The 25,183-nt window shown below is 42.8% G+C and overlaps 1 protein-coding gene and 1 long non-coding RNA gene across 2 annotated transcripts in view; one reads left to right on the forward strand and one right to left on the reverse strand.

Moving 5' to 3' along the window:
- ANKH (ANKH inorganic pyrophosphate transport regulator) overlaps nt 1–25,183 on the forward strand; it is a 109,556-nt gene continuing 84,373 nt past the window's right edge. The window contains exon 1 of the mRNA XM_083826134.1: nt 1–1,207. Within this exon, the coding sequence (XP_083682260.1) occupies nt 1,112–1,207 (96 nt within the window). The 5' untranslated portion in view covers nt 1–1,111. The remainder of the gene's footprint in view (nt 1,208–25,183) is intronic.
- The window catches only part of LOC310895198, a 58,917-nt gene continuing 34,479 nt past the window's right edge, over nt 746–25,183 (reverse strand). The window contains exon 2 of the long non-coding RNA XR_014580530.1: nt 746–25,183. This exon is cut by the window's right edge and continues 12,166 nt beyond it. This is a non-coding gene — a long non-coding RNA (uncharacterized lncRNA).

Consider the following 25,183-nt stretch of genomic DNA (forward strand, 5'->3'; position numbering starts at 1 on the left):
CCCTCGTGCACGCAGGGTTGGGCCACAAATGTTTTCCCCTTGCCCAGATATTAGGCAGAGACTTTGGAAAACAAACAGATCACGTTGGCAAACGTTCTCCATTTATTTATTTCGGGTGTTTTATCAGACAAAAGCCACTAGTCAGACATCTTGGTGGATGGCTGGCTACAGACCCCCAGCTTTCCTGTAGCTCTCCAAGTGCCCCTGCACGAGGCCTGAAGGACCTGGAGGAGCCCCCTCTGCCCCCAGCTCTGTTTCTACCCGGGTCGGGGTCAGACACACAGCACGAATGCCTGGCTGTGCCCCCCCGCCTCAAAATGGCACCGGGCCGGCGTAGGGCGGGCGCAGGCCCGCGGGGAAGACGACGGTTTTATGGGGGGGAACCCCCTCCGTGCCCCACCGGCTGACAGGTACTGGTGCCGGGCCGGGCCGGGGCAGCCAGCCGGGCTCTCCGGCGTCAGGAGGAGCCGCTCGGTGCCGCTCTTTCCCCCGCGAGCCTCCGGCAGGCAGCAGCCCCTGTCTCACAGCCACGTGCTTCGGGACAGCGGCGCCGCCACCACCGCCCCGGACGGGGCCCCCCGGCCCCGCACCGCGGCTCCCCGGGGCGGCGGGGAGGAGGAGGAGGAGGAGGAAGAGGAGGGCGGCGTTTCCCTGCGCGACGCTGCGGCCGTCGCCCTGCCGCCGGCGAGCGTCAGGCGGAGGGGGGGGGGCCCGCTCCGCGCCCTTCCCCTTGCCCCCTCGCCCCGAGGATGGCAGCGCTGCCCGCAGGAGCGGCCGGCGGTGTCCCTCCTCTTTTTTTTTCCGGCGGCGGCGGCTCGCTGTCGTGTGGGAGGAGGGCAGCGGGGATGGACTTGATCTCCCGGGCGTGCTGCTGAGGCGGCAGCACAGCGCGCCCGCTGCACAGACAGCACCCGGCAGGGCCGCGCCGGGCAGGGAGGGACCGTGCCGGGGAGCTCGGCGTTTCTCTCCCCCCTCGCCCACCCGCACCGACACGCGGCCACCCTCCTCCTCCTCCTCCTCTTTCGTCCTTTCATCCTTCTTCGCCGCTGTCCCCCCCTCGCCCGTCTCCCGCCGCGGCAGATGCGCTTAGGGCCCCCGCGCAGCTGGGACTATGGTGAAATTTCCAGCGCTCACTAACTACTGGCCCCTCATCCGCTTCCTGGTCCCGCTGGGCATCACCAACATCGCCATCGACTTCGGGGAGCAGGTAAGGCAGCCGAGCCGAGCCGGGCCGGGCCGGGCCGGGCCCGGCCCCGCCGCCCTCCTCCGGCTCCCCCCTGCGTTCAGCCCGGGGGCTGAAGCTGGCTACAGGGAGGGGGACTTTTATCTATATGTATATATAATACATATTTTTTTCTCCCCAAGATTATATAATAAATTACATAATGTGTTCGGCCGGGTCTTGCTTTATTTATTTATTCTTTATCTTTTAATTTTTTTCCCCTCTCCTTTCCCACCGCAGCCCCAGGGCGGCGATCCCGCCCGGCGGTGCCGCAGCGGCGGGGTCCCCCCCTCCCGAAAAGCAGGAGACGGGGGGAGATGGCAGCCGGGGGGGCAGCTCCGCATCCCCCCGGTACCGCAGGTGAAGCCTCTCCCCTCCGCCCCCCTGGCGCATAGGGGCCCCGCCGTGAGGGAGAGCGGCGTACCGGGGGGGAAGCACGAATTATGTTTGGGATTGACGTGCCCTTGCCCCCTTTGCTCGAGGTTTTCCTTAAGGATGCTTGCTTGTCGTAGCACCGCGATGCAGAGAGCTCGTTGGTCGCTCCCTTGGGTGTTTATGACAGGTAAGGCCCCGGTCCTCTGGTCTGGCTGGAATATAGGGGCTTCCTTTATAATAGGACACAATGCACTGACGCTTCTTCACAAGCGTTAAGATGGGCAGCCACAGTAAGTATTGCATCTCGTACAGCTTTTTGCCTTGTCCTAAATCACTCAGTTTTGCTTAGAAGCTCTTTCTTTCTATCCAGAATAGGCATATGCTCCCATGCTTTGTAAGCAAAGATACCAGAAAATGAGTGTACTTTCACCAATTTGTAAAGAGGAAAATTGAAGGACAGATATTGCAGTAGGAAAAGCAGTAAACATCAATCATGTGTTTATCATGGCTGTCCTAATATCATTTTGCTCCCTTTAAATTTAAGTAAGCCATGATATTAAAAAAAATGAAATTCCATGCTTGTCTAACAACTATGTACTTTCCTATTAAGCCAATCTTCTATAAATCACAGCTGGGGGAAAACAAGGGAAACAAAAGGTAGAAACAACAAGGAAAATGGGGCTTAAATGCTGGTAACTATGTCATATCAATAAAATAAGTTAAATTGAAAGCAGTTTATTCAGCAAATGTGGTATGACAGGTGCATGTATACAGTTTACTTCATACAAGGTCAGCTTGGTTCAAAATCCATGTCAAGCTCTTAAAAACGTCCCATCAACTTCAGAATGCTCAGGACTAGAATTTGAAAAATTAGCAAGTAAGAGATTGCAATTTTATAAATGAGGGCCCTTCTGTCTGACCTGGAACGAGTTACATGGCAGGGATGTTAACATGTGGATGTTACTTACCTATCTTATCTAACTTTTACAGCATTGTGGAGAAAATGCCTCAGAAAATAGTTTTTGTTTGATAGGCATGTAATAGGTTGGGATTGGCCCCTCCAGGAGAGTTGGGGTGTCTGCTGTCCCAGATGGCTAGGTGGGTAGGTGCTTAATTAGAAAGGGAAAAAAGCAGTGAGCAGGGAGACTCCTTCAGGAAACCTTTAGTCGGGAATGGAAACTGGAAAGATGATTTTCATACCAGCCTGGTGGGAGACTTACCTCCAAGGAAATCTGGAAACTGAGGCAGGGACAAGTTACTCCACATCTGAAGAGATCCCCTTACAGACAACAAGCACAGTAATTTTATTTTCCTGTATGTAATACAGGGAGTTATTTTTTATACCTGTAGGACATTACTATTAGACTTGCATCGCTGAAAATATATTGACTTAGTGAGCCAGTCACATTTCTGCTCTCCAAAACTGTAATAATTTTAATAACAGGCCTGAATGGAAGCAACATAAAAGAATGCGTGTGCCAACAGATAGCTCTGAAAAGGCTACAGTACATCCTTCTGTGAATGTATGCTTCAGATAAAAAAGATTTCTAGGAATGATAATGGCAGCCAAATTAACATGAAGTGAAGTTACCCCGTCTGGACAATACTGTGAAAGAGACGGGAACTGTAGGTCAGAAGTACGAGGTAACTGTAGAAAACTGGGCAGAGAACACGCCTTACTTGAAAAGGGAGAAAGAGGTGTTTAAAAATACCCCAAGTCATAAACTCTTTTAATAAGTTGTATTCATACATTGCTCTCTCAAGGGGGAAGAGTATTTGGAAGCAGTGTTCAAAGCAGAGCCTTCTTAACAAAACCTACTAATACTAGCCTGGGATTGAAAAGTGAGAAACAGAGAATCTCAGTTTTTTTACCTGGGAGACTTTTCTAGGTGTTGAACAGTTTTGTTCAACAGCCAGCATCAGTAGGAAGCTGCCAGATCCTTGGTATGCTGCTGTCTCTAGATTTCTTGCTACTCTGAGGGAAATTTACAGTAAGGATATAGAATATTTGCAGAACATAGTTTGTGATTGTCATCCTTGCCCTATAGGATACGTCTCCCATGACAATTTTGTTTTGTTTGTGGAAAGTCAAAAATGCTGGAGCAGTGCTCATGAAAACCGATAAGCTCATCTCTTGCAGTCTGTTCCAGCACCACTATAGCCAGTGAAACATCTCCTGGTGACCCTCGGACCCTAATCCAATAACGCTTTAGGCCAAGGCTGTATGACAGAGTTTTTCCAGTCTAGTCATCTAACCTCATCTGTTCACCTCGTAAAACCTTCTTGGACAAATACCTGTTTGTTTTTTTTTCCTACCAGAAAAAGTACTCCTGATGTATGACCAGGTAAATCGCTAAAAGACTAGTGAAGTAAACCATTTCTAATCCATTTCCATGATTTCCTTCTGCAACCCCTTTCCCTTACAATTTATGTACAGTACAACAAAGCTTTTCGGAAGTTTTCTGTTGAGAGTAAGGCCTTCAGGAAAATTATCCCAAATATTTTGGTTCAGTTTTCCTTTTCTGCACAAATGTGTGCATGTATGCATGCACATGCAGATACATATTTCTTTATCTCCATGTATACACACACACAGATAAATACACACAACAGAGTTTTTCATCCAAAGAGCTTAACACCACCAGAAGAGAGATTTTCCCCTTCATTCTGCTAGTGAGAGCATTCAGCTCTCAACATCTTATTCCCAGATTCACTATAATTGGTTGCTGTAGATCAGAGTTTTCATTAAAAATCCTGACTCCCATGGAAAATTTTGTTAGATGTACTTGCTTGGAAGTAAATAGATTAACTGCTCCCATGCGGTGGAGCGGAGTACAACCTCGAACAACTTACCCAGCAAATAACACTGCTCTTACCCTATGAACTCAAAAATTTGTTATCACTTCCATTGATTTTCTTTTTAAAACAGTTTCAAAGCTGCTCAGGTAGATTATGATGGCCTAATTTGTAATTTATGTATACATTTGCATTAGTGTTATTATAAAGGGGAGAAAACAAGGTGCAAATCAGTTGAAGAACTTTCTCACAAGTGCACAGTCAGCCTTAAGCAGGATGAAATGCAATTTGCAAGTGTGGCTGATAACTGCTGCTCACAGAATGGCAAAGGACAGACAAATAGCAATATTTTGAAAATAGTCTGAACCCTCAGTGCAGGCCTATCTGCAGTTGTTCCTTAGTTATCCACTGAAACAGAACATTTCTTCCTTTCTAGCTACAATCACAGAGTAATATAGCCAGACCCTGAATCATTAATTTCAGCCGATGTCACTAGTAGTTGTTTGGGCAATTTTATTTACAAACAAAACTCTTAGGTATGCAGACATAATGTTCAGTGGCATGCAGCTGCTTGGAAACTAAACCTAACCAAGCAGAGTCTGACTGCTGCTTTCTGCTGAGATGACAGCGTGTTCTTGTCCTGCAGAGAAGCTGCTGTATGTTACCCACAGTTCAGTAGCTGGGTTCAAACAGCCAAGCCATAAAGGAGGTGCTAAACATTTTAGATTTTTTTTTTTTGCAGTAAGTGCTTGAAAAACAAACCTTTTTATTGTATTTGAATGGATTTCTTTTTTTGCTTGTTTGTTTTCCTTAAGAAAAAAAAAAAAATGTTGCCAGAAACGCAAAACAAGTCATGAATAATGTATCAAAAAGAATTACTGAGCTTATCTTCTGTCCATGCCATTTCCAAATCTGGTAGGGGGTTAAACGTTTTGATTAATGCTTTATGAAGCTCATTTTTGGGGTAAGTGTTACTGTCTGGACATTCAGAACAAGCAACTGGAGAGCTCGTATTCCCAGCTGTTCCCTGGGGATTTGGGCCAAGTTACGTAACCTCGTGGAGCTGCACACAGTTCACCTGGCTTTGAAGTGTGCACGAACACCTGCCTACCTGCGTGTCACGGGGACATAATGAGAATTCGTGTTTCAGAAGTGCTCCGAGATGAAAGGAGCCGTGCAAGTGCAAAGTATGCCTGTTACTGCTGCTGTAAGAGGTCAGTGACTCATTTAAATCGTGTAGGACTTTAGTACCATATAAACAAGGAACCCAACAAGGTCTTAATAATTGACGTGGACAGTGACTGTATGTTATTACCACAACCACGGTGTTAGTATGGTACACTGATGGAAATGCCTGATTTGTTATAAATGAATGTGAACTAGATGATACTTAATCTTCTTAAGAATTAATTTAGATCAAATTGTGTTGAAGAAGCACACATCTCCAGACTATACCATCAACAGATGTTTGTTTTTTGTGTGTTTTTTTTTAATTTTAAGTTTCAGTGATAATACTTTGAAGGAATTCATTTCTCCTACAGAATTCACAAGTCAAATAGTCAGGGAAGCTCCTAAGAATGATTAATGAGATACATCCATCTTTTCTGTTCAAAGTGAGAAAATGCAAGTAAGGCCTTATCTGAAGGTACCATATAGAATCAAAACCTGAACTACACATGCACAAAGTAGTAATTTTCAGTATTTCAACCTCAGCTGACTCCGGATTCTTTCTCTTTCTAAACAAAGCACCTTTAGTTCACTGTACATGCCAGACTGAGCCCTATAGCCCTAGCTCCTTAACAGTCGTCTGCTGAACGCTGGGGGGGGGGGCTTCAAGCCAGTGCTAAGTGGTCTGCAGAACACATGGACAATTCTTGAGTAATTAATTATGCTTTATGTCTACGTGAGTTGTGATGGGTGTTAGATACCAGACATACTGGTCATACAGAGTACTTGCTGGAGTTTCACAGCAAGCAGTGCACGGTGAGATCTGGGAAGAAGTCAAAGATCTAATAAACCATTAGCAGATAAAAGCCCAATCTCAGCAATGCGTTAATGTGCTTAAAGGTAACAAGGGCACATACTCCCAGCAGCTAAACCAATGCATACTTGCATTTTGTAGCACATAAGATACAAATAAACACGTAGTGAAGAGCAGTGGGGCTGTTGAAGGTTTTGGACAGTACTAGAAATTGTGAGAATGAACCTCAGAATGAGGAACCAGTCCCATGCAGTGCTCCACACTACTGTATTGCAGAATATATAACCCAGAGCAAAGATCTGTGATACACCTCATTTGTCAGTAACTTTTTTTTTTTTTAATCCTACCCTCTTATTCCTTCACAAAATCCATCAGTTCCCTGCTTCCAACCCCTGTTGCTTTCCACATGGCTGTGTAAGCACGGTTATAATGGTTTCTGTGGGCTTTCTTAACACTTCACTGTTAAGAACTGGCAGGTTTTGTTCTTGGTGATGCCTGAGCATGTTTGAAGTAGTTGGCTAGCTGCGTAGCTGGAGAGCTAACCTATTTCCAGGAAGGAATTGAAGGAGGGAGGGAGAAACAATCTCACTCAGCACCTGCCAGGCAGTTATGTTTCTGTGGAAGTTTAGTGCATCTCAGAAGTATGAATGCAGATGGCATTTGCCCAGTAGGTTGTTTTGAAATAAAACTTTTAGTCTGTGGGCTGAAAACAACCCTCCCTACCAGAAAATCAGCTGATGTGGTGGGAGACCAGGGGTATTTACCACTTTGCGTAGTGGTCCCGAGTCCCAGTCCCTAGGGCAGAGGGCTCTCTCTGGAGACGTTCTGGTCCCTCACTGGAAAGGGGTCACGTTGTGGCCAAGCACTTCAGCTGCTTGTTTGGGAGATAGGGCACAGCATCAATAAGGAAAGATGAAAATGCCCTGAGCCTAATTTTGAAACATAAGTTACAAAACTGAAATGTTGAAAGGGGTTTGAGCCACTGTATTCTGCATCATAGAAAGAAATCCCAAAAGTAAAACTTCTGTGTCTGAGTTAAACTGACCGTTTGATTTGTTTGGGGATTTTTGTTCATTAATTTTGGTTGCATTTTTACAAAAACAAGAAAGCCGATTTCTGATTGCATTTTGTTTGTCCTGAACTGATTTCTTTTTCATCTTTGCTCTTTTTGTTGCTGCATGGATAAGTTGGTGCTATATAAAAGCTTGTATGACACAACCAATCTTATGACTGAAGATAAGTGGTTGTTTTTATATGCAAAGAAGGCACAGATGCAAGGCTTCAGCTCTAAAACTATAAATGCCTGCTATTAATTGACTTGCTATCTGGATCCTAGACAAGGCATTTATCCCTTTCTTTGTGTCAGTTTTGTCACTTCTAAAATTGTGATGTGTTTCACAAGGCAGTTACAAAGTTTATTCCTTCATGTTTATAAAACATGGATGTAAGCTGCTGTATAAATAGAAAATGTAAATATAACTGCCAACTCATGCAGAAACCTTGGTGCACAAAACTGAGCAATTCCAAACAGATTTTGCTTTGTAGCTACTTTCAGAAATCTGTGATGTTCTTAAATAACATGTATTACTGCAAAGCTCAATTCCAGTTTAAATGGCATGTCAGAACATGTGTTTGTGAAAAAAAAATACAGCAAATTTGTAATGACCTCAGATTTTAATGAGCTCATTTAAGTAGGTATTGGTATCTCATCCTTTCTGTACTTGGAAATCTGTGGATTCTGGGGAGGGGGAAGCAGGGGTGTTAGTATGCAGCTAGAACATCAGATTACGCTTCCTTCTGCTTGCTTGATTTTCACCAATATGATGTTCCTGTAGCTATGGTTTTAGACTCTGCTACTGCCTTTTCAGATAAGCTTTAGCCTGAGAATTAAAAAAAGAATGGCCATAAGAACAGGAGACCTGAATGACCCATGAACTTCAGTGTCTGAAACAGCAAAGCTCTGCAGTTCTCCATCTTCTCTCTGCTCTACGGTATCACTCCTGTGGAAGGTTTTCCACAGAATTTTGTTACCGTACTTTAAAGTTTGTCTGCATATGCAGTTTTTATTGACTAGTTCTTTTCTGATATACTACTAAATAGAAACACCTGCATGAAATGTTAACTAAGAATATTCAAGTTCCAAAGTATGGTGAAGCACAGCATTGCTATTTGTGAATGCTATTGATTTCTGTACCCATTTCAAGAACATGCTAGGAAAGGACAAAAGAGAAGTATTGGAGAGTAAACAGCAGTTAGCTAAAAATAAAGTGTAGTGTTACAATGGTATGAAACCATAGTTAATTATTTTCCCCAAGATGATGCAAATAATTCACTGTTTCGTATTTGGCAGGAGTGTTACTGCTGGAGAAAGAGTGATCACTGTTACCACTGTTGAACACTTCGAGGGATGGGGCATCCACAGTTTCTCTGGACAACCTGTTCCAGTGCCTCACCACCCTCTGAGTAAAGAATTTCCTCCTGACATCTAATCTAAATCTCCCTTCTCTTAGTTTAAAACTATTCCCCCTTCTCCTATCACTACCTGCTTGTGTAAAAAGTTACTCTACATCTTTTTTTATAAGCCCCCCTTAAGTACTGAAAGGCCACAATGAGGTCTCCCCAGAGCCTTCTCTACTCCAGGCTGAACAACCCTAACTCCCTCAGCCTGTCTTCAGAGAAGTGGTGCTCCAGCCCTCTGTTGATCTTTGTGGCCCTCCTCTGGACTCACTCCAACAGGTCCATGTCCTTCTTGTGCCAGGGGCCCCAGACCTGGTTGCAGCACTCCAAGTGGGGCCTCATGAGAGCAGAGCAGAGGGGGACACTCGCCTCCCTTGACCCGCTGGCCTTACCACTGTTGATGCAGTCCAGGTTACTGTTGGCTATCTATTGAAAGCTCACTACGCCAGAGCAGGTTTGTATGTTTGCTGACAGATACATTTGAAAGGCTTTTGGCAGGGAAGTGGTCTGTCTTCTCATCTGTGTTTTGTACTTAAATCAGTGAATAAAGTGAGATGCAGATAATGTTTGAACTTTCTTGTGCTGGCCTTAAGTTTGTATAGCTGCACTGCTTTGACCTGCATAGGCCTAGGGAGGAGTTGATGTATCTCAACTGGGACTGAGTTTTTCCTGAATAGGTTCAGATGGGTAGCATGTGTAGGTACCAGGGGCAGGACCTCGCTGCATCCACTGTTCTTGTCCTGCATTCTTTTATTTTTGTTGTGGTTTTTTTTTGTTTGCTTGTTTTTAGTGGCAGTATTTGACATTTACTTCCCTGAAAATATAGGATTTATGTTTATATTTTATTAGGCTCTTTTTCCCTGTTTGCTTCCTACCCAGACCGTGTTTGCTCCTCTTTCATTCTGCCGTGGATCAGTGACCAGTGTCTTATTTTTATAACCTCTCTGTCAGTGAGCAGCAGCTGCTGTTTCTGTAGCCATGGCCAAGTAAGGTGAGGTGAGTTGAGTAGGCCTCAGGCAGCTCCCTGCTTGTTATGAAGATTTTCATTGGTGTGGCATACCAGTGTGCACTAAGAAGTTGGGATCCTTTGATCTGGAACCTGTAGCTCTACAGATGAAAGACAGACTGTTGCACAAGTCCCTTGTTACCATTCCCGCTGTCACCAATAAAAAAGTGTTTAGCACATTTGAAGAGAAAATGAATAGTTAGCAACATTACAGGGCAGGAAGACACTTCACATTTTCAGTTCTGCAAACCTGGAATAAAATGTCAGTTACATAAGAGGAAATATTATAGATACGAAGCATGTGTAGCTTGGACAAAAAAAGAAGTTTGATAGCTGTCTGCAGTTAACATGAACTGCAGTGTGATTGTGGAGGAGAGGAAACAGCATTAGCTAGGTCAGTGTTGTGGAGAAGAATGTGGCCTGGAGCAATGAGAGGGATTGAGGCAATTAAACACAATTTGGACTGAAAAGACTTTGAGATAATTTTTCCAAGTAAAAAGCAGGAGACATTCCATCTCATACATCACTTAGTTCAAAAATATGTTGGCATGAAGAGTCCTGGGCTTTAGATGGTGGTGACATTTTACATAGTTCCAAATTCACTGAATCACTGAAAGCAAAGAGTATTATGATCAAAGTAACATACTGCATGTGATAGGTCAAGCCTAAAGACCACATCTTCTGGTGAGGGAGACAGGCAACTTGGCAACTGTGTACTCCTCAAAGACACTCAGTACAATCTAGAAGGGCAGTGCAGTTATGGACTGCTAACATGGCCTCTTCCTAGTATCTTACACGTACCAAAGTAGAGTACGGAAAAGCTGCAACTCAGAGGTTCAGAATTTCTGGTATTAATTTCAGCCACTTTGGATTTTGTGATTATAATACAGTTTTCTTATGTGATAACGTTTTGTTTTTCATACAACTCCAAGTTCAATGTACAGAGATGCCTTGCTAGGGAGAGAAATCAGAGTTACGTACTTAATTAAAATATTTACTGTGAGATCCCTGTCATGTTCATTTTAGAAGCATGTAATGGGAACAGCATGTCCTTTGCTACCTGGGTAAGCAATATGCAACTCTGGGGTCTTGCTGACAGAACTGGGGAGAAAAAATGCAAACTCTTTGAGCTTAGCAAAATCCAAGAAGCTCTCCAGTGCAAAAGATGCGGAGTGTTGGAATTCCCTCAGTGTGGAAGTAAGAGAGATCTTACCTCTCCTTTTGCAGTGGAGGCTTGCTGAGTGTTTCAAAGACCTTAAAGGCATAGCTGCCATGAGAAGATGCTCAGCAAACACAAAGCAATTTTCAGATCCTGTGATGACATAAAACACATGCATTGCTTTCCAGCCTCGCGCCCTGAAAGACAATAATCTTTCAGTTCAGTCCTGTGGGTCATTTGCCTTGCCTGGTTGTCTCTTAAATATTGAAGCAGTTTAGTTACATGGGTGTCAGCATGGCTTTGTGGCCAGATTGAAACCTGCAGTACAGGTCTTTACAGGTAGCTATAAACCTCTGTGTGACTCGGGCAGGCAGGGGCATCATAAAGAAGCCCTGTGCCTGTAGATTTCCCAGTTAATTTGCTGGTAATAGAAGAATGGCAAGGCTCAGAGCCCTGATTCCAGTCTCAACCTCTGGAAAGGATGTGTGGGCAAGCACTTCTCTCCTGGTTTTCCTCCCCTTCAAACTCTTGGCTCCCCTGAGGGCTCACAGCACAATTGCCTCAGTCAGTCAGCACGTTTGGCCCTCGCCTTGTTATTAGCTTTTGTAGCTTACTCCATCAATCCGGCCCACTTCCTCACCCACTCTGTCATTTTGAAAGTGGCTTAGAACACTAGGATTATTTGCAATCCACTGACCATAGCCCAAGAGACTCCTTAAGGAGGGGAGTTAAAACCTGCTACCAATGATAGCTGGCGGAGCCAAACATGCCGTGAGATGTGCTTGAGAGGATAGTTGGTTTTCCCCATTTACTAGCACTAGGGCACAGTCTGTGGGCTGCCTCACAGGTGGTGGGGAATAAATCTTCCGATCTGAGTGTTTGGATCATCCTCCCCATCAAATTTTAATTTTTGCCACCTCTTGCTTATACTTTTTTGAAGTCCATTAAGATAACCCCAGTCCTGTAACAGTCACAGAGACATCTCTGGCCATTTTTCTCTGCACTTCAGTAGCAGAAGACAACTGGTAACACCGCGCCCCAAATTCAATAAGACAGCACTATCAATTTCCCCTGTGTTTATGTTGAGTCATGACAATTTCACAGTCTTAAGCATTTGCTTTAGATGAGAAAGGAAGTCCAAGCCACAAAACATTTTTCAGATCCTTAAGACAGTGAAGATAGTCATACACAGCAAGCTTTCTGTTTGCCACAGGATAATAAATTTCTCAATTGCTTCTCTAACACAAAAGATACATACATATATAAATGTATATAGTGTCTTATTTGTAAGCATGAAAACGCATTTATAGAAAAATTACTCACTAAGTAGTGCTAAGTACTGTCCTGATTACTTACTGGCTTATATGCAAGGCAAGGTGGTTACAGAAAGGGCGAGAGCTGTGCATGGAGCTATTTAGGTAATTTCACGTGTGCGTGGCACGCCCCTTACAGTTTGAGACACCTCTGGTTACATTGCTATTGTGGTGGTTGCATGTGCAAATGCAGCTTTATTTTTGAATAAATGGTTTTCTACATGGATCTCACCTTTTCAAAATGTGACCTTGAGAGCACTCCTGATCACTGCACCAGTGTTCTTTATATACTTGTGAGCAGTCATTTTGCTTCAGAGCTTTTTATTTCAAAGCATGAAAGCATGACGACCTTTCAGCATTCACCGTCTTGTTCTTATATGAGCTTTCTGAGATGCAGTCAACGGTCTACTGGTTAGGACATGCTCCAGCTTTGTAATCATCTTTGGAGGAGCTTTCTTCAGCAATGCCTTCTGGATTTGGTATAAGTAATGTTTTTTTTGTTTTGTTTTGTTTTGTTTTCTGCTGATACCGTGCAGAGGCCAATGTTTCTGTCCTTAATAAATTTATGAGAAAACACTGCAGGTAGCCTGCTTGACACTTTCTTATTTTAGGGTTGACCTATTGGTGAGCTTTGAATCACTGTTCGGAAAAGGCCTGTAGAGTTGTGGGCTAGCTTTTCCAGATCATGGCTTGCCTTTTTTGTCACCTGCAAGATCCTACCACATTGTGGGCAGTTGTTTCACTAAAGAGAAAATAGCTAGCAAAGGCACAATCATTGCCTGAGGACTTAGTCAGGAAACCTCATGTTAAGCTGCATATTTGTGACTTGAGCTCCGAGGATTCAGTCAGGCTTGCAGTAGCGTGCAGATGTAGAGCCTGTTGTATTTGGTGTATACCCACTGATTTAAAAGGGGAAACAGGATGAGGGAGTGGTAAGAAAGAACAGTTTAGATTAAGGGGGAAGCTGCAGGAAAGGAAAAAGCCTGGCAACTTTTGGTTCAGAGGTATCACAGCATCCCAGAAGTCCCAGTGTCCAGCAAATACCTGTCTTAAGTTGAGAAAGCTTTTCACCCCCCCAAAAAAACACTGAGATGCTTACATACCAAGTGGCTGCAGGGCCATACTTTCATAGCTTGTATCTTGCTAAATAACAAACTAGACATTTTTTCCTCCCTCATCCTGCTAGAAGTTAAAAGTAGACAAAGGAGTCTTGCCAGTATAAATTTAGCTTAACAAGAAGGCCATCAGGTTCTCTATGACCAGTACCAAGAAGAATGTTAAGCAATACAAGTCCAACTGGCGATAAAGGATAATCTGCACTGAACTGTAGAAATACATGGAGGAAAAATCATGACGCACTAATATCCTTGACCTTTTTTCAAGTGCTGATATTAATAGTAGCTGCACCTCAAAAGAAACCAATACACATGAATACGGTGATATCGAGAAGAGTTTGCCTTATCTCTTGAGAACTCTGGGTATGGAGCACTGAGGCAAGAAATAAGCAAATTGCCCATGTATTTCTACAGCCAGAAGAATAAAGGGTGTGACTTTTTTTAACTCTTAACAGGCTTATAGTATTGCGGACCCTAAACACTGTTTCACTTTGCTGTTGACACAGCATAGGGGGGAGTGATGCCTAAATAGCTTGGAATGATTACAAACAAAGGATTAGTAGCCATGTTGCAAGAGGTTATTATTGCAACTTGTGGGAGTTGGTTTCAAAGTCAGCTCCTAGCCTGAGCATCTCTCATTTGCTCTTCATGAGGAGTAGTGCCTCTGTTTCATGACATACAGCATCAAATACCTCTGCACTTCTTGCTGTTTTGACTAGACAAGATTCTATAATGCCTAAGTCTTCTGTGTCTGTCCCTTTGTTTTGCAATTCCTTTGTGAAAGAAAGCAAGCATCCCACTGAGAAAGAGAAATAGAATATAAAAACAGGGAGCCCTGCACATTGTTCAGTCCTTTTTTCCCTTCTACTGAATCCTTGCATGGTAGGGCACAGATGTAGCACTAACAGTCTGGCATCTGCAGCCTGCCAAGTTGAACCCAAAAGGATCAAGCATCCTCAGTCTCATCCTTTACCGCCCATTTTTGGCTTTTTATTTGCTTATAGATGTTTATTTAAAAGTGGTGGTTTGTGTTGCATAGCTTGGCTTCGGCTGCAGGCTGAGCACGCCGGCGCGGGGCCGGGCGGTGACGGCACTGGACAGCTCCTGAGAACTTCAGCGCAGCCGCTGCTCTGCCGCCGCGCCTCCCCTGTAGCATCACCAACTCGCTGCCCTGTTCTGCAGGGCAGTCTGTAATTGTCAGGTATCTGCTGACCTGCTCTCCTCTCCTAAATGTAATTTTCCTTTTCTCTGCCTTTTCCAGGGGTTTCCTGCAGAGTCTGTGCTTGCAGGCACACTGTCCACCGTGGTGACAACAGCAAGGTTCCCATTGCTCACCCCCTTGTAAATGAGAGGCCCAGCTCTGCAAGAGAAATGCTTAGCTTGCCATCTTTTTTATGTTTGCGTGCTTTGATTTTAGGGCTAAGCTAAGCTATGCCCTGGTATTTATCTCATACGAGACAGCCAGGCTTCAAGTTAGGAATGTGTGCTTTGCAAAGCTACAAGACTTTATCTAGCAAATGATCCATGCTTGCCTCTTCTTGTTCCCCAAAACATGCAGTTGCAGTACCAGGAAACTTGCTGTCCAGCTACCTTTATTCCTCTTTCCACATCACACCGTGCCAGAGCCAGCTCTGGGTCAGTCTGGTTCAGATAGGTTTCCTCTCTCCTAGTCGGCATGTTGCAGTGCTGGCAAGATGTGGTATGACTGCTCTGCCACTGCCAGTGACCTGTGGCTCCCTCTTGGTCTCTCTTGGTTGCTTGGTTTGAATCCCTGCTCAGCACAATGCTGTGTAGGGGAAGCAGTGAAATTTTTCTCCTTGCATGCTGGTGTCTGATGGCACGTGGTAAATGCCTACTATCCTGACTGTTTTTTTAAGATGTTGCAAACGAAGGTCAGGGTGATTATTCTCTCGCTAAGTCTTAAAGCCAATTTCTGGATCACAGACGAGAATAACATTGCGTGCATTCCTCACATGCCAGCTCATCCTGCCATATAGGTCTCATTGCTGAAGCTGACCACTGATGTTTTCTTACCTGCAAGGTCAGAGATAAAGATGTTGAAGTACTGAAGGAATCTAATCTCACCAAAGCCTCTTCTGGATCACAGAGTAGTTCTGCTCTTTGGCGTATTCTTTTAGAAGCAATCCTTTCTGAAAACCTGGGAGAAGCATGTCAAAGTCAATCATTTGTACATGTGTATGAAAGCACTGTGTGCAGCACTGTAGATGTCATGAAGTAGGTGGTCAGTACAGGTTTCAGGCAGAAATGTATCATTGTGAATGTGTGCATCACAATTTCATCTTGAGGGACTTTGGAGATGTTTATAACCACTCTTAACACTATAAATATTTTTAAAATGCTATATATAATTTGGCTTCAGACATTTTCAGGTCATAAGTAAACGAGTAAGCTTGTTCCAAATGAGGGATGAATTACATGAATAGCATGGTGTGAGTCAGACCCATTACCTGTTCTAAATTAAACCTCTTCTGACAACAGGTTTAATCCTGACATTGATCTTAAGACTCTGTGAAAATCTCCCCACCTTACAGAAACTGATGATAGCCTTTCTACAGAGGCTTACAATGAAGAAAAAGTAAAGCAGAAGAGGGGAGGAGAGTAACGAAGCACCAGGCTGACAAGTGTACTGGCAACAATCAGAACATTCAACTAGGACAATGTACTCCAAATAAAAAAGATGGTGAAATAACAGCTTCAGAAGCAGATAGATTTTGGCTTGCGTAGGGCTCTCAAGAGTTCAGATTGCAGATTTCTGTGTTTACCAAAGCAGGTTCATCTCCTCATGAATACGAATAGGTGTTTACCTAGGCACTGCAAGCTGCTTGAAATATTAACACAAAGGGCTACTGTTCTCTGGGGAAAAAAAGAGAAGAATATGAAATACATGAGGATGACATAAAGGAGAGAAAATTGGAGGTCTTGGAGGATTTATCTGATGGCCTGCCTCCCAGTAGAGATAAGAAAATATTAATACATGCCTCAACTGAGATTTCACCTGTGATACTTTGCACGGTTCTGGCTAGGCATACTTAAGGCAGGTCAATTCAAGCTTGTGCAAAACACTAGGCAAAAAAAACCCTCCAACTATTGGTTTCTCTGTTTCTTATTATCTGGGAAGGAGAAACTGGAAGAGCTTGATTTCTGTATCCTAGCAAAGAAGAACAGAGCATGAATAAGGTTGCTCTCTGTAAGTAGGTAAGGTAAGGTGTTTGCCCACCCACAAACAAGAGCAAACTGGGTAGTGACATTTGGGTGTAAACAGTGAATACTTTTAAGCTGGAAATGAAGAAGGCTCCAGGTTACCAGAAGAATGAGGATCTGGAAAGATCAGGGACAGGCAAACTGAACTGCATGGTTCAGCTGAACTACTGAGTTCATGAAAGCCATTCTGCTGCATGCATGCCTGGAGCACAGCAGAGAACTGAAGCCTATGCTCTTGTAAGTTGCATGATAGCAAGAGAGAAAGCAGAACCTGGCACAGACAACTATTATTTTTTATATATAATAAATATATACAATATGTAATCCATGTGTATATAGGTATAAAGGAATGGGAGTCCATGGGTGGAGCTTCAAGAAAGCAGATGCTCTGGCTTGAGCTTATGCTATACCAGTGATTATGTAAGAGAACGTGCCAGTGCAGTTTAAGCCCTAATTTGAACACTTTTCTTTTCTCATAGCACATCTTTTAAATCTCTCTGAATATGCAGCAGTTCTAAAATACTGTTTTCAGTGCCTCTTCCTTTTTTAAAAAAAAAAATCCCTGCTTACTTGAGACCTCCACAAAACCACGAGCTGTTCTCTTGGAGGAGCAGCAGTTAATTAGGATGCATGATTCCCGGAAATGCAAGATGTCCCCTCACCCAGAGCTGTGGAGGCAGGGCTGCTGCTTCAGCTGTGCTGACATTACTGCTGGTGCCGGCGCGGGTGAACAAATGAAGCTCTGTTCATTTTATGCTCCAGCAGAATGAGCGTGGGGGTGGGGGGTGACAGAAGAGGGATGAGCTCGAGGATGGAGGCTGCTCAGTCAAATGAGGAAAAATATAATGAGAGAAGACAATGTAGATTCAAGTTCATAACGAACTATTTTCAAAGGTAACACGTTAAACAAAATTTACAAGGGTTTAGCAATGCCCTTTTATCACTGCTCACAGGGTAGCTTATCTGTTCATTTCTTCTGTTTTGCATGCTAATGATAAACCAAAGCCAAGCTTCAGTGTTTGCTTTGTCATTGCCATCGAGCCTGATTTAGGACAATCTCAAAACATGAAATACTTTCCTATTTTCTCTTTGCTTATGTGTTCCCCCAGCATTCCAAATTGCAGGCTAGCTTTCTGATTTGAAAATCCTTTTAAACATCACTGCTATAGCATATTCTTAGTAAAGTACAGAAGTGCCAAAAGAACATTGGAGGGGAAAGCATCCAGGCTATATGGAGAGACAAATGCTTAAATCCCTTAGGCCACTTTGAAAATCACAGTCTGTGTATTTCTATCCATTTGAATTATGCTGCTTTGGTCCTTCTGAAAGCAAAGCAACCACTATCACAGTAATAATATATTAAAAGAAAATCTATCTATTACAAGTTCCGTAACATGCAGTACTTTCAGAAACGTAGTATTTTAGAAGCAAAAGCATTAAATATGTTGGCTTCTGCATAAATGCAGTGACCAAGAAGTCGTATTTGTGCTGCTCCAGTTAATTAAAAACGTGATTTTAAAATTTTATGATGTGAATAGGACAATGCATCCTGTAAGAAGAGCAAATGATGAAGCATTAGAGGCTTACTTCTGTGTCTCAGAGATTTAGCATTCTCATCTGGCTAAATCATGGTTGAGGGAAAGGGAATTGTATTGTGCTAGGGCATTTCTGTATTCTTTTTAGTTACATCATGTATGTGCGAGTGTCAGAGTGCTGACTGAGCACAGTCTAATTACTCTGCTTACCTCAGATGGAAGCAAACAGCCAGAGCATCAGGTGCATGGTGCCTGCTTCGACCTGCTGGGTGCTCTGCCCCTGCTCCTTGTTCAACACTGCCAAGGAGAAGTGGGCAGGGAGAGGGCAAGGCAATAGCTTTGTCTGGGTCTGCCTGCTGCCATACGAGTACAGAGGTGAATCCTCCTGCCACTCTTATTCTCAAGGACTGTTTTGCAATCCCATGCTTTTATGATTGTGAAGGGACATTTGTATTGCAGGACTGGCTGTAGGCCCTGGCCTGTGTGCAAGGGGACTGGATGTGTACAACGAAGAGAGGAGTCCTGTCCCCAGAATACATTGGGATTAATTAGCATTGGCACTTCAGAGGTTTTTGCAAAGTAGTAGCCTTTGTCTCCAGCCATCCCCAGCTGTGGATGCCTCAGAAGAAAGTAGGAATCCCCACAGTGCACTCTGTTGGGCAGATTCTCTCCCACGGGGGAAATACCTGGATCCAGCTGCATTCAGCTTGTGTCCTCCCTCACGAGACATGAAGACTTTTGGCTTTTATATTTTTGTTCATCAGAGCAGAGTTTATTCTTCCACAAATAAAGTGCCAAATCTGTTTACTGTATGCTTACATTCTAGACTCAGGAAGGTTGAAATCTTTCTGAAGTGTAGCTGTGCGCCCTTTTCCTCTCTAATGATCACTCTTCAGTGCTAGACTGCATGCATGGGAAAATGGGTGCAGTTTTGGCATTTCCCTGAATACGTCCCCTCCTTGAAGAGTCACTATGCTCCTGAAAGCCATAGGTAGATAGCAAAGTACTTAGGATGTGAAAAAAATATTTTTTCAAGTCTAAAAAGACTGTGATCTTTTTCATTCACTGTTGGTAGTGAATTAGAAATTTTCTGTATCATTGTTAACTAGGCAGAGCAAAGACTGTCTACAAATAGAAATTGCTGCAGCCTGTGCAAAGAGATTTCAGTCATTGCTCAAAGTCATTATTGAAACTATGAAATCATCAGAAATAATTCTCACTAGAAACATGAATGTCATGCAAATGGGCTTCCAAACTGTAAACAGAGAAGCAGAAGTCTGGGAAAAAGGAAGAAGGGGAGTATCACATGACACAAAAGCGTCTTGAGTTCTTTTAGGCTCACTGGAAATTTTTGACTGTCTGTAATGTCTGATACCCATAGAAAAAATACCTGAATATCTGTGACAAATAAATGCAATCCTAATCCAAAACAGCCTGTAGAGTTTCCATACGCTCGGTGGGAACTTTCTGCACGTTAGTACTGAAGCCATGCAAAAACATGACCTTGAAAGTGAACAGGAGGAGGAGATTTTAGAAGGGATAACTTATCTTGTTAATGACGCTGAAGAATAAGACACTCAGGAGAAACCCAATAGCATCAGTGTAAAGGTCCCATTACCACTGTCAAGGATGAAAAGGAAGACCTTTAAGAAAAAGAGGCAATAAATTTGCTTTCCAACTCCTTTATCACCCATTACATAGAAAGCCTGAGGGAATGAGATCTTACAATTGGAAAGACTCTTAATGGCCCAAAACTCAGCCCAGATCTTGGAACAAAAGCTATAGTCATCACATTTCTTTGCTTTCAGGACAAAGAACTTATTCTGTAAAAAGCAAAATAAAACTCAAGAGTCTGGGATATGCCAATAAGCAAATCTCTCTTTACTCAGACAAAAAAAAAAAAAAGAAGAAAAAAAAGAAAAAAAAAAAAAAAGAAGAAAAGATCAGGCGAGAGGAGCAAATGTAAGGCTTCAAACAGCAGTCTGTTAACCAGTCAGAAGAATGTGGATTTAGGATGAAGGTCCACCATTTTTCACCTGCAGAGAGTAACACCATCTGTTCCCTTACATTTTCTCTCGTACAATCAAAGCCACTGGCTCTAACAGTTCTGCACTGTCTTTCAGGAGCTTGTGCTGTAGTGAGGGGGTTGTATTTCTTCATATAATATGGTTCAGCTTCATTTACTTCCAGTTGTGTAGAGCTGAAATCACTACCAAGTATTTACTGCATATTAATGGTGTTTCAGAAGAGAAGGAGAGGAAAGAATAAAGAAGATGGTAGTTGAAATGCTGCCTTGAAAATACCTCTGTCTTGTACTAACTCTGTCACCAGGATTTTTTTGCCATAGACCAAGAACTCGGTAATGAAAAGGAAGGTAGCCAGCACTCACCACTGGCAGAAAAAGAGACAGCAGCAATGTGTGAAAAGGCATTTTTACTAATGAACTGTCAGCAGATCATCCTAAAGAGGTTGCAGGATGTCAATTATAGAAAACAGTTGCAAAATCTCACAGATTTTAATGAAAGTGACAAATAAGGCAAAGGATGTTCTTTGTTTTTACTGGTCTAATAGCCTGGTCTTTCTTTGTAACTGAAATTTACTTCTGGGGAGAAATCATTGTTATAGTAAGATTCAGAGCTCTCAGAAAACGATGGCTCTGCCGTCATTGGGTCTCCATGGCATGTTGTCTGCAGTGCCTCCTTCAGAAGAAGTTATTTTTGCCCACTGGTGGAGCTGGGTGGAGGCAGCTGGGAAGAACAGGCTCAGACCTGCTGAACAAAAAAAAGGCTACTTTTCAGTATGCCGAAGTGTGAGATGCTGGCTAGGAATGAAGCTCAGATAAAGCCAATCCTTTGTAATGCTAGTTTCAGGAAAATAAAACTTAAGCCAGTGAGTCAGGTGAGTTTCTATTTGAAATTCTATTTTGAGAACAAGTCTACATGAGTAGTTCTCCTTTCCACAATTTTCTGTACAAACAAATGTTACAAATAAAAATTATTTACAGAAGAGCAAGAAAATATACTACAGACTATACCCATTCTTAACAATGTTAAACAAAAGAGGACAAATGAGGGCCATGAGATAGGCTGCACTGAAACTATAGAAAGCATTTTGCTCCTCCTCTTTCTTGAGGATGAGTAAAGAAACTCAGTTTCAGTATTTTATTGCCGCAGTTATATTTATAAAACTAATCACAGGAACAGAAAACAGGATTAGTCCAGCCAAATTTACTAACAAGTCATGAACAAACCTCAGACAGCTCAAAAGTCAGAAAGGCTATATGAGAGCTGTAGAGAGCAAACAGGATCAGCTGCAGTACTATGTTTCAGAAAAAAAGATTAAAGAAAAAGTTGCTGCTGATGAGAAGATATAACCCTGAACAAACACAGTCCTACTAAAAAAAAAAAATTCAATAACTCCACTCTACAATTCTAGTGATCTTCTTGATTCATCCACATCTAGGGAGTGTGTATTTCAGCTTCTTCTTTTACTATAGAATTACAGTATCTGTTAAGTAGTGAACATGCAGATTTATAGATACTAAAGGAAAGCTTAACATAAAAACTATTAAGTGCTCTTGTGCAGAGGAAAGGATTATTTCATTATGATATCTTGGCCAGCTCACTGTGTCTGTATGCAGAGAATTTAGACTTTGAAGACAGTGCAGTTTCTGTGTTTAAATAAGTGTTGCTGCAGTTCAGTGACAGTACTCTGGATGTTAATGCCATGTTTCATTCTAGGTCATATAGACTGTAGTATCTTAGTATCTGAGAACCTGGCATCTTCTGATTAAAAAGAACTGTAAAATGTACAAGTTGTTTTCTTCTTTTATTTTTTCTTTCTTTTTTTTTTTCTTCTTTATATTGTTTGACATTGGAACTATAATCACTTATTTACGGTTACAGCCATAGTCAGAAAGATAAAACGATTGTTTCCTACATTAATCTGAAGAGGCACCTTCTCAACTGAGTTCATTGCTTCTACAGCTTGTGCTGTGCCTTCTGGCAAACATCAGTCTCCAATTCCTGTGCAGATGCTCTTGATCACATGTATCTGAGTCATGCTTCTTCTGGAAACATGTAATGAATTCTCTAAGTATCAGGCTGACCTGATATTCCACTGAACTGCCACCTATTCACTGCTTCCCATAGTTGGGTAGCACTGATCGCTACAAGGTGGAGTGCTGCTGCAGTCTCAGGGTAGGTGTCAGTACTCCAGTAATTTTTAGCCCTGTGGTCAGTGTCGTTTAAGATGAAATGTGAATAGAATGCATGTCTCAGAGAACCTCACAGTCCTAAGGAAATTCCGTCTTTTCCACAAGAAGCACCTCCTCCCTGCCAATTCTGAGGACTTCTTATTCAAACCGTTTTCTCTCCTTTCCTTCCTCAGCTGGGGACCACTGGGGGATGTTCACTTTGCTGACACTCTTGCTCTCACCTAGGGCCCAAACCTGTTTTTGGCAACTTGACCGTAAGTGTGCTGCAAACCAAGTCAAAACATAGCACATCTGTGAACTGGGGTGCAAGGACAAACGGAGGAGGACTTGGTGACAGCACAGTCCCCTCCAGGTACTTCCTGTTAGAATAAGCTCGTTAGTGTTAACACTAATTCTTGCTTAATGAGTTGAGTTGGCTGAGGACTTAAAAGTCAGAAACAGGAGTACTTTCAGCAGATAGAATGATAATTATAATTTGTTTCTGAAAGCTTGCAATGATTAAGAACTCAGTTTTCAGGTTTCTCTTCCTTGTTAGTAATTTACTGTCACCGCTTCATCTGCTCTGTCTAGTACCTGAAACTGTACTGTGTGATGCAAGTGCTTTGCCACTCTGCTCAATTTCTTCCTCCCCATTCCAAAAGTATTTGAAAATAAATGACACTTATGATGTAAATAGTGCACTTGAGCTGCAGGCTGTTACACAGAAGCAAATTTAGCCTATCATTGTATACGTGAAATAAAATGATATCTGTGTATTGATTTTTCCTGCTTTGAACTCTGGGCCATTTTGTGTGTCTGGCTGCTGCTAGCAGAATGAGGTTGTATCTGAAAACAGAAGTGATCTTTAAAAGGCAGAATATAAATAAGATATTGTAAACATGCACTGGGAGATAAGAGCATCATTTCTTTTTTTTTCTCTCATAAGTTTCTCTTCATGATTTTTCACAGCCAGTTTCCTGCTTTTCACTGACATAGTGAGAACTGCCCTTTGCCAAAATTCAAGTCAAGCCTTTAAACCAGAGTGAATTAAGAAAATGTGCCACCTTGAAAGCAGATACCCTTCTGTGGCTACTATGGTCAAAGAACAGGCACTTTGTCCTGGTCGACCTGTAGTGGGCAGAGGCAGGGGTGTACTGCCTCTGCACCCCAGATCTGTGGGCCTGATGGTGCTCCGGTGATCCTCAGAAGATGCATTTGTGTTGCTGTTGAGGGGCTCATCCAGGCTAAAGAGAAAGCTTACCAAGTAATATGTGAGGTAAAATGCCTCCCTTCACCCTTCACTCACCACGCCAAAAAGAAAGGCTGGTGTTCACATTGCATCTGACTGTGGCAGACAAATGTGGTTTAGCACCATTGCTGTTTCTGTTCTTTCCCCATTATGAACATGGGTACTGACTGCTGTGGACTGGAGAAGGAACTTCTCACTTGTGGCTGTGTGGGGCAAATGCAATGTGTGAGCTCTGTTTTGGAGGTTATGAACTCCATGTAAACACCGTTATTATACAGTAAGCTCCATTTTGTTTGCAAGCCTCGTCCCTCCTTCTGCTATCTTAACTCCACCCACAGTCCAGATTTGGATGGAGTTCCAAGCAGTGATGTCGCAAGGGTGCCTGTGGAAGGTCACTAAACCTCAGTGACCCTTGGTTATCAGAGAGAGCTTATCTTGCCAGCCATTTAAAAAAAGAGATTCAGGAGGCAAAGCTTTATCAGTGAAGGTCCCTGAATACTCCAAAAGCCCCAAATTCCCTAGCAAACAATGATCAAAAGGAAAGTTTCCAGAGCTGGAAAATGCAAACGGCAATTTTTATTTTGTCTAATTCTATTTATTTCTTGTGCAACTGTAAAAGAAACTTTTGCAAAATCTCTGTGCTATATCACAAGCATTATCTGCTCCTGCACTTTCAAACCACCAACTAGCAAATGCAAAGAAAATGGAAAGTCAAGTGCTTAAACAAATGTGAATGGTTGTGCACATGTGCATCTGTAAAGGCAAGCATGCAGGGTTGGACGGGGCGAGGAGTAGCTCCAACTGTACGGGGCGAGGAATAGCTCCAACTGTACACTTGGACCAAGAAGTTCTACTTTGTTATATGCGAACAGAGTGAATTTGCGTGAGAGAAGCGTGTCTTGAGGTTACCAGAACAGTGAGAAAGGTTCAGCTGTGGAGGTACCCTAGGCCAAGGGAAAATAAGAATATACAGGTCCCTATCCAAACAGTTTTCTGTGAAGCATAAGACTCTGGAAATGCTCTCTATCATCATCTAGAAAAAAAAAAAAAAAAAACATTAAAGTTGACTGGGCACTCAGGAGCTGTGGGGTGACAAGTAGATCCAAATGTGATAGCCTGTTTTTTCATTTGTTTTTTCTTCTGCATGCTGTTATCAGTGATTGCTGATACTTCAGATTTTAGCTTAGTATTTGTTAATGTGTAAACCTACATGTTCAAATAACAAACCATCCTCAACATTTAACAAACCAGTGATTAGCATAGCATGACATATATGGTGTTAACATCACTTAAAGATGATCTCCTCTCCTCCCTCTTGTGAAATTTGGTTTTAGGAGACAGAGATGTTATCCGCACTATTTCTTCCAGCTCACCTTACCTTAATTCCCATTCCATTGTCTTTGACTCTTTGGACAAGCTACAACAGAATTAGAGTCTGCCAGGCAAGGTTCTGCAATTTCCCTTTTTATCTTAGGGCTCTGAAAACTCAGTCATTCAGTATAAACTTAAAAGTTTCAGCTCCAAGAATATGGAAGCATTCTTTTTCATGAAACACTTT

This window comes from Anser anser (assembly GCF_964211835.1).
Source record: "Anser anser genome assembly, chromosome: 2".
Lineage (NCBI taxonomy): Eukaryota > Metazoa > Chordata > Aves > Anseriformes > Anatidae > Anser > Anser anser.